Source organism: Eutrema salsugineum, unplaced genomic scaffold, assembly GCF_000478725.1.
Source record: "Eutrema salsugineum unplaced genomic scaffold, Eutsalg1_0 scaffold_3, whole genome shotgun sequence".
NCBI lineage: Eukaryota > Viridiplantae > Streptophyta > Magnoliopsida > Brassicales > Brassicaceae > Eutrema > Eutrema salsugineum.
In genome coordinates, this window is record NW_006256756.1 from 6,983,546 (window position 1) to 6,997,142 (window position 13,597).

The 13,597-nt window shown below is 33.2% G+C and overlaps 2 protein-coding genes across 3 annotated transcripts; one reads left to right on the plus strand and one right to left on the minus strand.

The window, feature by feature from the left end:
• LOC18014503 (transmembrane protein 56) lies at positions 1 to 2,138 on the plus strand. 2 transcript variants are annotated; one of them, XM_024154724.1, is made up of 9 exons: positions 1 to 178; positions 289 to 519; positions 609 to 697; positions 784 to 922; positions 1,041 to 1,115; positions 1,216 to 1,337; positions 1,424 to 1,499; positions 1,591 to 1,650; positions 1,726 to 2,138. In XM_024154724.1, exons 2-9 carry the CDS (start codon positions 427 to 429, stop codon positions 1,861 to 1,863), a joined length of 792 nt encoding a protein of 263 aa, XP_024010492.1. In that variant the 5' UTR covers positions 1 to 178; positions 289 to 426; the 3' UTR covers positions 1,864 to 2,138. The 2 variants fall into 2 exon arrangements, with proteins under 2 accessions (XP_024010492.1, XP_006397070.1); XM_006397007.2 differs by lacking the exon at positions 1 to 178 and having other exon boundaries at positions 209 to 519.
• Positions 2,139 to 7,933: 5,795 nt separating this feature from the next.
• On the minus strand, positions 7,934 to 11,027 carry LOC18014386 (UDP-glycosyltransferase 79B3). Its single transcript, XM_006397009.2, has 3 exons — positions 10,586 to 11,027; positions 9,207 to 9,685; positions 7,934 to 8,563 (listed from the first exon to the last, which is right to left on the minus strand). Exons 1-3 carry the CDS (start codon positions 11,025 to 11,027, stop codon positions 8,153 to 8,155), a joined length of 1,332 nt encoding a protein of 443 aa, XP_006397072.1. The 3' UTR covers positions 7,934 to 8,152.
• Between the last annotated feature and the right edge of the window lie 2,570 nt (positions 11,028 to 13,597).

Below are 13,597 nucleotides of genomic sequence, written 5' to 3' on the forward strand. Positions count from 1 at the left end.
CAAATAGTAAAACTACAGATTCCTTTGGCGGGTTCGAGTGATTAATCTCGATTTGCCCATCAAATTAGATAGAGAGAGAGAGAGAGAAAAAGCTTGAAACTTTTGACAATTTCGACATTTGAGGATTGTTAATTAAGCGGGACCAGTATCGAAATCGAACCATATAGAGATTCCTCGGGTACACGTTTTCTTCTGTCGTTATTGATTCTCCTCCTCATCTTTGTTTCCTTGGATGTTTCCTCAGGTTTACTCTTTGACCCATCTCTAGGTTTTGCCTTCCCTTTTCAGGTTACGAAAATTGGGATTTGGGTACGAAGAAAAGCTGTTTCTTTCTCCGATTCCTTGTGACTAAATATAAGTTTTGATTCCTGGGTTTTCTCGATTATCCCCGTTCGAACCATTAATCGCATCAAAGCAGAATCTTTAATGACGACCAGTTTCGCATTTCCTGGTGATGATTCTTCGAAACAACTTGTCTTGCTTGCATCTATTTGTTCCGGTATTCTCATGTGCAAAATCGTAAGTCTCTTTGGCCCTTGATAACGTGTTTGGGTCTCGGATGCAAGAATCTGGCTGGTTTTGTTCAATTTTCTGCTTGGTTTTGGTAGGTTTATGACTTGACTGGTTTCATAAGCCCTTTGCTCTTCAGTGTTTATGGAAAACTCGACAACAAAGTTAGAATGGAATGGAACAACAGGTTTAGTTTCTTTGCATTGAATTTGATCTTTTTTTGTGGGGTCTAAGATATGAATTTGAGGAAGAGATATTTTTTATTTTTCACAGGGGATTCTCAACTTTCCATGCTGTTTTTGTTTCTGTGGCTTCAATCTATCTATTGGTGATATCAGATCAGTTTGATGAGAATGTTCATGGCGATTTAGTCATCAATAGCACAACGAGGTTATCGGAAGCTATAATGGGGGTGAGTTTTCAGAGAAACAGATCATCATCATCATCATCATCATCATCATCATCTCTTCTGTCTTTTTGTTTCTCTGCATTTGTTGGTGATAATTTGGTAACGATTGGTCTCTTAACAGATCTCCTTAGGCTATTTTCTAGCAGACTTAGCGATGATCGTTTGGCAGTTTCCTGCTCTTGGTGGTGTTGAATATGTAAGTTACTAACAAGCATATTTGATAATTTCCATATTTGTAACAAGATGTTTGATAAGAGTTGGCATTTAATTCAGTTTTCTCTTGTTACCTATTCAAGGTTTTTCATCACTGTTTATCGATGTTCTCGATCATTCTTTCTGTCACGAGTGGACAAAGTCAGTTCTACATTTTCCTAGTGCTCTTGTCAGAGGCCACAACCCCGTTTGTCAATCTTCGGTGGTAGGTTTACCGGATTTAGAAAGTGCCTTCACAAATCAATGTTATTAAAGTGGTTTTCGTGCTCTAAACGTCGAGGTTACTGGCAGGTACTTGGATACTAGTGGTAAAAAAGGCTCTAAGGCCTACACGCTTAACGGAATTGCACTGTTCTTGGGTTGGCTGGTACTGTTAAATTAGACCAAAACAACTCTCTCTGTTCTAGCATCTGAGAAAAGAAAATAAACCAAAACAAATATCTCTGCTTCTCTTCCAGGTTGCGAGGATCCTTTTGTTTATCTACTTCTTTGTTCACATGTACCTCCATTTCCATCAGGTAAGCTCAATGCTGAGCTTGTCACAGAGGAAGAAACATTTTAGAGATGTGAGTCTAAAAGTTTGTTTTGAGCAGGTGAAGCAAGTGTTTCCACTGGGGTTTTACAGCCTTCTTACGATAGCTCCGGTCCTGTCAATGATGAATCTTCTTTGGTTCTGGAAAATCACCAAAGGGTTGATCAAAACAATCTCCAAGGCGAGACACCGGGAATGAAGAAAGTTTGATGGTTAGAAAAAACTCTGCTTGACGTGAAAACAAAAAAGATTTCGATTGCATTCACTTTGATCTGTCCATGAAAAAAAAAGATTGATATCATGTTGTGATTTGTCTTTGAAGCCTTTTTGGGTTTATAAACAAGAATGTGCCAAGCTGTGGGAATTTGTATATTCAAAGCCTTCAGCTGTTTTCTTAGGTATTCAATTTGTAAAGTTAGAACCAGAATCAATGTTTCATGTCACTCGGATTTTAGTGATGTTTGTGTTTTATCATTCTGCAGAAGAACGGTTTAGGCTCTGTTTGGTCTAAACCGAATAATACTGAATAGCTTAGTAGTCATCCATGAGATCATGATATGAGTATAGTCATGCAAATAATTCTTTTTTACCTACCGTTTGTAAAAGATCAATCTTAATTATAGTACCCAACAACAAATAAGTCAAAGGCATAAGTTAAAAAAAATATATGTAACGCCAAAAATCATGATTTAAAAAATTGAAAAAAAAAAATTGATTCATTTCATTTCAATTCTTGATGTTCGACCAAAAAAAAAAAAAATTGATTCATGCGTGTTATTGTATGTTAACGTACGGTCTATTGCAAAGGCATAGATTGTTCACCATAATTTCAGCGTAAAGCCGTAAACCATGCTGTTTTGTAAATTTTTTTCAGCCAAATTTTTTTGTTACAACAATTGCATCATTCCTACAGAGTTCGAAATTACAAGCAAAATTCTTCCTATTGAATTTATTCTTATGGGGATTTAAAATATGAGACTATTTTCGTATTTCGTTTCACCCAAAACAAAGATTCTTGTTAGTTGTTAGACCATTTTTATTGCTGGTTTCTTTTGGGTTTCTAAGGGCTTTTTTGAATTTTAAAAAAAATAAAAAAGCCCAAAAGAAATGGGATCGCTCCTTATTTGGGATTAAGTAAAATCGATCCCTGCTGTGTATGTGGCATCCTCTCATTGGTCCAAAAAATTTATCGGCCAAAATCATTTTCAATGACGAGAAATCTCGGCCATTTCTCATCCTTGACCAAAAATTATCGGCCAAAAAACTATCACCCACTTCTCCTTCCTCGTTTCATCTGTTATCGTCAACGGCGTCAAATTCTCCGGCGCAAATGTTTCCTCTTCTTCTCCATCGATTTAACAGATAAGTGATTCTCTCCTTAATCCTCTTCATCCTCTTCATCTTCGTTCTTCATCCTCTTAGTCGGAAATGGTATTTTGCATGTAGTTTCTGGATTTGCTGAATTAGTCTCTGAATCGATGAATTGATGAGGTTTCCTGAATTAGTCTCTGAATCGATGATATATTTCCTGAACTAGTCTCTGAATCGATGAATTGATGAGGTATTCTGATCTGTAAACTGTTAATGCTTCATGATCTGTAAAAATGGCTGATAGGTATATGGTATATGGTTCACGATCTGTAAATCGTTTTTGGTCATATGCTCTATCTATTTCTATCTTTTTTTAGCTGAAGTTAATGGTTCATGATCTAAAGGGTTCTTCATCTAAATTGTTCATGATTGGTGATGGTTCATGATGTAAATAGTTCCTCAAATATCTGTTGCAAATCTAAACTGTAATCGGTATAGGGAGTTTATCTGTTTTAGATTAATGAAACAAAGTTTGAGGTGGTGAAACTAGATGTAAATGTTTCATCGGTTTATAGTGCTGAATTTTAAATGATAATGATTTTTGCAGATTGAAGCTTCTTCCAAAAGTCTATCTACAGCTGTTCATCTTCTACTTGGATCGTAACCTAGTTTCTTCTTCCCTTTGGTCGTTACAAAGCTTCAGATTAGTCTTCTAGTTTCCTTTATTGTAATTAATGCCTAGTTAGATATGGAGTGGTTGAGGCTTGATCAATGCTGATTTAGGTTTAATGGTTTTAAAGTGTTAAATGGTTTCTGGAAATGGTTTTTGAATGCTGATTTAGTGTTAGATATATGTCAACTCAATATATCTGTTTTTGCTTTAGTGTAGAGTAATGGCTGAGTTTAGGTTGGTTTAGGATAATAAATGGGGTTTGAACCTTGAAAAACGTTTTTGCTTTACTTCCATCAAAGTTCCTTTCATTTCCTTCATCAGTGTTGCACCATTGGCTTATTTATTAGTCGGTGCTTCCTCTCTTTCTAAACAAACTATCCTTGCTTCTTCTTCTCAGTTTGTGCTTGTCTTTTGTTCGGTTTTGTGCTTCTCCCTCTTCCTCTTCCAAAAATCCATTTTGTGCTTCATCTGTTTCTTCTGAAAACCATTCCCAAAAGCTTCTTGCCTCATCTTCCTCTCATCTTTCCTTGTACCAAAATGGCATTCTCTTCTACGGGTCCAGCTTTCACAACCTCAAACTTTGTTGAACTCTTGAACAGTCAACAAGACTCTGTTTTTTGCGGATATCTGTCTAGCTTTCTTGAAGAAAGTCCTGCATCCATCGGTGAAGCATCACCTGCAACGGAAAAGAAGGAAAGACGACAGTGGAGCCCGAGTGATGATATTCTTCTCATCAGCTCGTGGTTAAACACGAGCAAGGATGCTGTGGTGGGAAATGAACAGAATAGCCATTTATTTTTCAGCATCTTCAAAGTGTGTTGGTGAGAAGATAGAGGCGATCCAATGCAAGCAAAGATGGCAGAAAATAAATGATCAAGTCTGCAAATTTTGTGGAGCATATGAGGCTGCTTGTAGAGAGACCCAGCCTTGCGATGAAGATAATGGAGGCAAGCGACCTGCAGGTGTCAAGGCATCTAAAGCCAAGGGCAAGAAGCCAGCGGTAGAGAAAGAAGAACCATTGCTTGCGCTTCAAGTAGAGTGGCAAATTCAAGAGAAAGACTTGGAAATGAAGGCAAAAACAAGAAGATGGGTATACTTGAATGTCTTTTGGCCAAGCAAGGGCCACTATCAGAGTATGAGGAAGATGTTAAGAAGAAACTCATGACTGAATTGTTTTAGAATGGTTTTCTGTTAAAGTTTATGTTTAAGCTTTTTTTAACCTTAAGTTTGTGTTTGTACTTGCTTAATGTGGGTCTGATCTCTCGGTTAAGTACTTGAATGTGGTTGTTACTTTTGTTCTTTATCTATGAAAATGAATGTTTCTTTTTATTAACTTTTACCTTACGATTAAAACTTAAGATAACTAACTAAAGATGATGAGCTTTAAGTTTGATCTTTATATAAAAATTAACTAAAGATGATGAACTTTGCTCTTGTTGAATTATTATGCCAACTCACCTTATGTTTGTACTTGTACTATTGTGTTTCAGATAAGAGATGTGGTGACAGATTTCCCACTCGGTGTACAACAATTATTGCATAGGCGTGGCCACAAAACACCAAATGAGTGTCACAAGTCTCTTTTCTATTGCCTTGTATTTTGTTTTTTTCTTCTCAGACCACACATTGTAAAAACAATTTGACACCACATGTAAAAGTTATAGTCGTTTATTTATAGAGACTTTACTGCAATTGTTGTTTCATATACTAATCGAACTTCTTCTCTCTTTTTATCGTCACTTCTCTCTAAAGCAAAAACATCAAACTTCTTTTTACTTTGATACCAATCTAAGTTTCCATACTCTTCCTTCGTCTTCCTTCTTACTTTGCTACCAATATAAGTTTCCATACTTTGATACAAATCACAAGCTTTCTCAATTTAATTCTCTTCTTTTTCTTTCATTTCCAATCAAATTCCTTAAAAAAAATGAATACCTACGTCTAGGTGAAACAACCGCTCGTGCATGTTTGGAACATTTTGTAGAAGGAATTGTTGATTTTTTCGGTGATGAGTACTTAAGAAAACCCACCCCAGAGGATCTTCAACGGTTACTTCATTTCGGAGAGCAACGGGGATTTCCCGGAATGATAGGAAGCATCGACTGTATGCATTGGGAGTGGAAGAATTGTCCAACGGCTTGGAAAGGCCAGTATACACGTGGTTCAGGAAAACCCACTATCGTTCTAGAGGCAGTTGCTTCATATGATCTGTGGATATGGCATGCCTTTTTTGGACCTCCAGGTACATTAAATGATTTAAACGTTCTTGATCGATCTCCCATTTTTGATGATATAATACAAGGTAAAGCTCCGCGAGTAAATTTTTATGTCAACGGACGGGAGTATAAGTTAGCATACTATCTCACAGATGATATCTATCCAAAATGAGCCACTTTTGTGCAATCTATACCAGCTCCACAAGATCCAAAGTCATGCTTATTTGCTGAACGTCAAGAAGGCTACCGAAAAGATGTCGAACGTGCTTTTGGAGTCTTACAGGCTCGCTTCGCCGTTGTTAAAAATCCCGCTCTTTTTTGGGATAAAGCAAAAATAAGAAAGATTATGAGAGCTTGTATCATACTCCATAATATGATAGTAGAAGACGAACGAGATGGATACAGACATTTTGATCTTTTAGATTTTGAACATGGAGAAGGAAGCGGAAGTTCAACTGTGGATCTCTCATATTCAACGTATATGCCCTCAAACATTGCTAATATGATGGGTATTCGAAATGATATTCGGGATAAACCACGGTATGATCGTTTGCAAGCTGATTTGTTGGAGCATGATCTGGCAAAAATTTGGGACGTACTGAAGCCAACAATTAAGTTTGTATTACAAAATTTAAGTTTACATTTCAATTGTATGTTTGTGTTGTTTCTGTTTTTTTTTTATTATTTCATAATGTAATAATCTAATTAATTATCTTTATTTCCATTAAAAAAACATAATTTTTTTTTCTTACAAGAAACCATGTAAATTTCTACCAATGAACCATTAAAAACATGGTTTCTTTTAATAGTTTTTTGCCACAAATCAATTCATTAAATATTCATAAGAAACTCATTAGAAGTAATACCAACAATCATGCTCTTACGCTTCATTCCACCTTCATGGATTTTATAAATTGATTGTTTCGCTCTATTTGTATTTATATTTACTGCATTTTTGCTTGTACCGTGTACGATAGGGGACAAGGAAAAAATATATGATTGTGAGTCTCGTCTGGTTCCACACAGAGAGAACATGACTAAACAATCCCCAATTTTGTGCTTGATCCCCTGTTGCTAACTTATTCTTCACTGCTAGCCAAGTCACAAGTGATAGAAGTGTGATGTGGAATAGCTTGTGAGAACCAAACCACACGATGCCAATTCAGCACTACTTCGCTCTAACCTGATCCCACGTCTTATAAGAATAGAAGAGATTCTTATCCCATAGGAGAATGTTGGGTCCATATGACATTATTGGAGAAAGTGTGGACCGAATATTTTGAAGCATTCCTTGTATATAACATAACACTAAAAATCACATTATATTGAAAAAATTTATAACCCAACCTTTTTAGATCATTTAATAAGTCAACTAAAAATAAAGATCATATGGTTCAAAGTCAATTTTTTTGATCAATTCTAGTAAATAAATTATCTCTTATCGTAAAAAAAAATCATAATAATTAAGATTTAAACAAGTTTTACAAACAAACACAAATATTAACAAAATCACTAAATTAACTTTATATTTTGTGATCAATTTTTTGTACAGAAGCTCTTTTGGTCTAATGGTAGATAAATATTTCATTAATGTTTTATACATTAAGAGATCCAGTTTTCGAATTCCTGAAAATATGATCGATTTATTATTAAATGCAGGTCAACGGAGATAAATTTACATACTGTAATGTAATAATTCTCACAATTTATAATAGAATAATAGATCTAATGTTAAAAAAAACTTTATGTTTTATTGTTTAATTAAAAAAAATATAGAATACAACCTCATAATTTTTTTATTTATATACTATATCACACTTTAAAAACGGAAACGTAAGCTTCAAAAACAATTTTTTTTTATAAATAAAATAAAAATTAGAAAAGCAATGGAAACGAGTTTCCAAAAGATTCTGATTCCAGTTCTGATTTCAAAGGTGAAATTTTCTCGCATGGAGTTTCCATGCAACATATCTCAAAAGTTCTCAAATAACAGACTTTTTTTCATTTATTGAGATTCTATGAAGGAAAAATATTAAAGGCAAATGAGGTTTTTATTACATGAACTGAACCATACAAACCAACTAACCAAGACCTAAATGATTCTAAAGAGAACTTTAAAAAAAAAAAAACAGAAGTAACTTAAGATACTCTGGTTTATACAACCTTATTGATCACCCGCTAGTACCTGCAATAAAAGCATCATCATGTCGTTTTTTATAATTTCACAAAAGACTGCACTAACACAAATTACTAAACTACTGTTTAGTTATGTGCACGTAGATTTAAGCTCATTGATAAACTAGATCCTGTAAGGAATTGACGGAGTTATTGACATAACCGATCATTACACCAGGACTAAATAGTGTCTCCCTCCACTTATTGTGATTCATCCTCACCAATTTCCCGGTTTCACTCTCTCTTTCCATCACACTAGTGATTGCATCGCGCAAGCTCTCTTTCGAAAACCATCCTGTTTCTTCTCTAGCCACTTCAACCGAAACCTCGAGTTCTTCACTCAACAACCTTGTGTTGAGGATCTGATCACCTAATTGTGGAATCAAAACTATCTGACAATCATTCATCAAAGATTCCCACATTGATCCAAAACCACAATGGCTCACAAAGCACCCAACAGATGGATGAGACAATATCAGTTCTTGTTGAACCCATCCTCCCCAAACAACTCCTCGTCCTTTAACCTTTAGGTAGGCACAGAAAAAAAATTAATTGAAAAACTAAGTCGAAATAGCCGGATTCAAATTATAAGTTCTTTTATGAACGGTTTAGTTTCATTTTTTAAATCTAAAACAAAACTGAAACCATTTTTTTAACCTTATATCAAATTCCCCGAAAAAAATAGAAAAATCATGAAACAAAACCGAATTACAAAATAAGCTAGAAACCAAACTGGAATGAGATCAAACCGAATGGATATATAAATAAATCATTACTAATAAAGTTATTTTAAAAAATACAAGCTGGATCAAAAATTTGAATGAGTTCAAAACTGAATTGAAACCAAACGAAATATAAATAGTTTTTATATAATTCACTCACTTTTTATAGATACAGAAAACGAAAAACAACCCTAATAATTAAAAATTCATTATTTTTGATAAATGAATTAAAAGTAGGTATAACCATAATATTAAATAAATAAGTGTTTTAGGTTATTTTGTGACAAAAACCGAACTGAAATTAAACAAGAGTGGGACCAAATCGAATAAAAACCAAACCGAACTACAAAAGCTTTAATATGATGATTTATTTTTAAAGAATCAAAAGACCAAAAACTCGAATACCAAATAAACCGAATAGTAAAGTGGATTGTTCAACACTGACCCTCTCCTCGAATCCATCTGGCAATGCTTCTTGAATCGTTGATATGCCTCTTGGTGGCTTAACCGCTAGAAGAAACGGCAAACCTGTTAGTTCCATTGCTAAACAAAGTTCTTGGAACTGATCTTTCTGCAAAACAACTTGTGTCCCCAACGCACAAAACACAACCGAGTCTGGTTCAAATCCACTGAGCCAATTACTCCATTTTTCTTCTAGCTGTTTAGTCTCGTCTGGTTCAGGGAACATCGGACCCGTCAAGAGAACCCTTTTCTTGCAATGCTTTTCGATATAGTCGCAAAAGCTTCCTTCGATTTCTCTTACCGTCCTTATAGCAATGACGTCGCAGTTCATAAGACTTGTAGTGATTCGTTCCATGAATTTTGTTCCGTCATTGTTTATAGACTTCATGGAGTAGAGATCTTGTTTACGAAGCAAAACTTTTGATGAAGGATATCCCGGTGGAGGAACACCTAACTCACCACCTATAACGAATTCTATAGAATTAAAACCCATAACAATTTTATTGTATTCACCGTCTGACGTCTAATAACAATTTTCTTTTTAGTAACCAAGAAGTCCCGGAGTACTTTATGTCTATCAGTTTTTTGGGACCATGAAGCACAGCATTTAGTCTCCTCCCTAGTGGCTAGTGTCATTCTTATCAATGAGTTTGATGAGGCAAGCATTTAGTCTCTATCAGTTTTTTGGGACCATGAAGCAAAGCATTTAGTCTCTCTTTTTTTTTTTTTAATCACTTCTTTCTAAATAACCATCACTGTTTTTTATTATTTTTTTCTTTTCCTGGCATTAGTTTTATTTTTATGCTCTCCTAGTTTTTTTCCCTTCCTATAATTTTCAAATTTCTTCTGATAAGCTACATATATATATATATATATATATATATATATATATATTGACTTGCTTAACAAAAATCAATATGACAAGTTACACGACAGTCGCTAATTATTTGTGTAACAGTCAATAAATTTAAAGTTATGAAAACTAACGTATACTTTTGGAAATCGATTGAAATTACAATTAAAATGACACTTTTCTATTCTATCAAATAACAGCAAAATAATTGTGTTTGAGACTCTTAAAAAATTATAGTAGAAAAGATCTTTTATCATCAAAAACTATATATACAAGAAAAATGTTTGGTTAACTAGATCGGAATAGTAACGTTACATACAAAACATATAATTATCTAAAGAACGAAATCTAACACTGTATATCATGCACACACAAACAGAAAAACCAAAAACGAAATTTATAATTGTTACTTCGATAATGATATCTAAGTATTTTCAGTTATATATAATTGAATAAATTTGAGTTCATATTCTGCTCACGGTAAAATAATATCTTTCTAGAGTACTAACCTTGAACAAGCATACTAGCTATAGTCGATGCAGACACCACAACATACATCACAGTCTTGACGCCAAAATCTTTAGCCATTTCCGGAATCCAATGAGCAAAGTCGAAGAAGATGAGGTCCGGTTTTACGGCTAGGACCTGATCTTCGATCTGAGCACGTGTGAGATCCATTGCAGAGGCTAAGAGATTGGTTGATGACACCGGGATTTCCGAGGCTGTCTCTGTGCCGATGGGGAGACCATCGACATGAGGAACAGTGACGGAGTGAAAGACAATTTTGTCTGGAAACAGATTGAGATGTTCATATTGTTTTAGAGTTTTCTTGGGAAGCAAGAAAGTGACCCTATGACCTTTATCAGCTAATTTGTTGGCAAGATGCAAGAATGGAGTCATATGACCAGTTGCAAACCATGGATACATAAGTGCATGGAACTTTGAATCCATTTGTTTTGTTTATTGTTTTTTTTTGTTTTGTCTTTTCTTCTTTCTTAGTATATCTAGGTTCAGCTTTGGACTCTAAAGGTTTATTTATACATGGCAAGTAATGCATGGAAACCTAACTAAGTGCGCAGTTGGGAATTAAAGCAAAAGCTAGAAGGGGCCTACGGCTTCATAAAGTTTCTCTTTTCCAAGTACGATGTTAGGTTTCAGAGATACTAAAAAAATGTTATTTTGATACCGACGTTATAATTCTTCGAGAGACTCCTCTACCTTCTTCTTGCCTCATCAAACTCATTGATAAGAATGTCGGAAATCCAATTAGTTCGATAAATCAAGAGACATCACATATGATAATCGTATGAGGGTGTAGTTCACCACTCGTTCACCATGGGCCTTCCCTAACGCCAAAGCGAAGGCTGAAGCAGAATCTTCCGATCTATATATTGTGTATATATAATCGTTTGAATTAAAGTATGCTTTCATTTGAGAGCAAAAAAAAAGTACGCTTCCTCGTAAAAAACATTTGTTTTGATTGAATAAACTTTATATTCAACTCAAATATAGAAAGTATTATTTTTCTCTCACAGAAGTTTATTGTTTGATAGGGATGGGCATTCGGTTGTTCTAGTTGGCTCTGTTCGTTAAAAAATATTTTTCATTTTTTTTTGGGTTCTATAGATATTATTGATCATTAGTTTATATTTCAGTTTGGTTCGGTTCATATTCGAGTTTGGTTTGGTTGTGCTTTGAAAAATTAACATAACAAAGAAATTAATTAACTAATTTTACTTAAATATTTAAATATAATATTCTATATACTTAATCAACTTATTGATTCTCTATTAAATTTTGGTTAATATGGTTAATTCCATGCAAATTATTTTATAATTAATTCCAAGTTCTAGTTAGGAAATTTTGGCTCGGTTGAAGATGGTTCTAAAAATTTTCTCTACTCTATTTTTGACCCAGCAATAGCTTCAATATCAATTATACGATTATTTAAAAACAAACTTGAACGACATATGAATCCATGTAAAAAAAGAGATAGTCCACCATTTCGACCTTCCAATTCCATGGTCAATAATTTTTATCACCAAATTCAAACTAAAAATCTTGATTGTTTTTGAAAGGAAGAGAAAAAAAAAGGAGCAAACAGCGATACAACTCCCGAAAAAGTTAATGCATTTATAACCAAAAATTTAATATGTTTTTTAATGTGTAAGAAATTTAAAACATTTTTAAAATTTTAAATAGAGGGAGTAATTTTTAAAGTTCAAGACAGATGAATACCATATACTTTTTTTTTTTTAAAAATGAATACCATATGAATTATTCTTTCAAAACAAATTAGGTGTTTAGCCCGCGACTTGCGCAGACCGAAAAGTTTCATTGAAATCTAAAATAAAATTTTATGTCATAAATAAAAAATACTTAGATCAAAAATTTGATACATACAAAATTAAAATAAAACTAACCTATGAAAGTAATCATTGTCTAACATTAAAAACTTTAAAATCAATACTAATAAGTGTATAAAATCAATAAACACAAACTAAAATAAAATTAATATGAATTATTCATCTTTTTCTTTTAAAATTTTATTTTTTTTTTCTCTATCATTTTCTTCTTTATTTTTTTCTTTTTTTTTTTTGTTTCCTTCTTTATTTTCTATGTCTTTTTTTACTTTTTATTCTGCATGTTTTTCTTTTTCACGTCTTCTTATTCTTCTCAACATCTTTTCCTTTTTCCTCTCATACATCTTTTGATTTTTTTCTTTTCAACGTTTTATTCCCTTTCTTCTTCTTCTTCTTCTTCTTATTTTTTTTTTTTTTTTTTTTTTCCTTTTTCATTGTCATCGTCTTCTTTGTTATCACCGACTTCCTATTCTTCTGGTGTTTTTCGGCTTTTACATCATCTTCATATTCTTCTACTTTCTCCAATTCCTCCTCTTTTAAGGTTTTCATCTAATTTTTTCTCTTCACTATCTTCTTCTTCTTCTACTTTGTCTTCTATTTTATTTTATTTTTCTCATTCAACAGATTCTTATTCCTCTTCTTCCAATTATTCTTACTCTCTCCAAATTCTTCATCATATTTTAAAGATCTTTGTCTTATCTGTCTTTTTACTCTTCTCATGGTTTATATTTTCCCTTTTTTAATTTTTTCCTTATATTTTTGATTTTTTTATCGTTATTTGTTTTCAAATTGTTCTTCTTTATTGTCTTCATCTTTTTTTTTTACTTCTTATTCATCTGATTTGTCTTCGTTTTTTTATCATATTTACCTTTTTCTACTTTGTCTTCTTCATCTTCTAGTTTTCTTCCATTTTATTATTATTTTCTTTCACTTCCTCTACTATCTACTGGTTTTCTTTTATGACTTCTTCTTCTGATTATCTTTTTTCTTCTCCAATTGGTGATTTAATTTTTTTTGTTCATCATCATCGACCTATCCAAATATTTGAATTATCTCACTTGAACATTGTATTATTTTTTGGACATATAATCCATGTTTTCTTATTCTTCTCATTTTTCATTATTTATCAAGCTTTTCTATTCTTTGGTTTTTATCTTT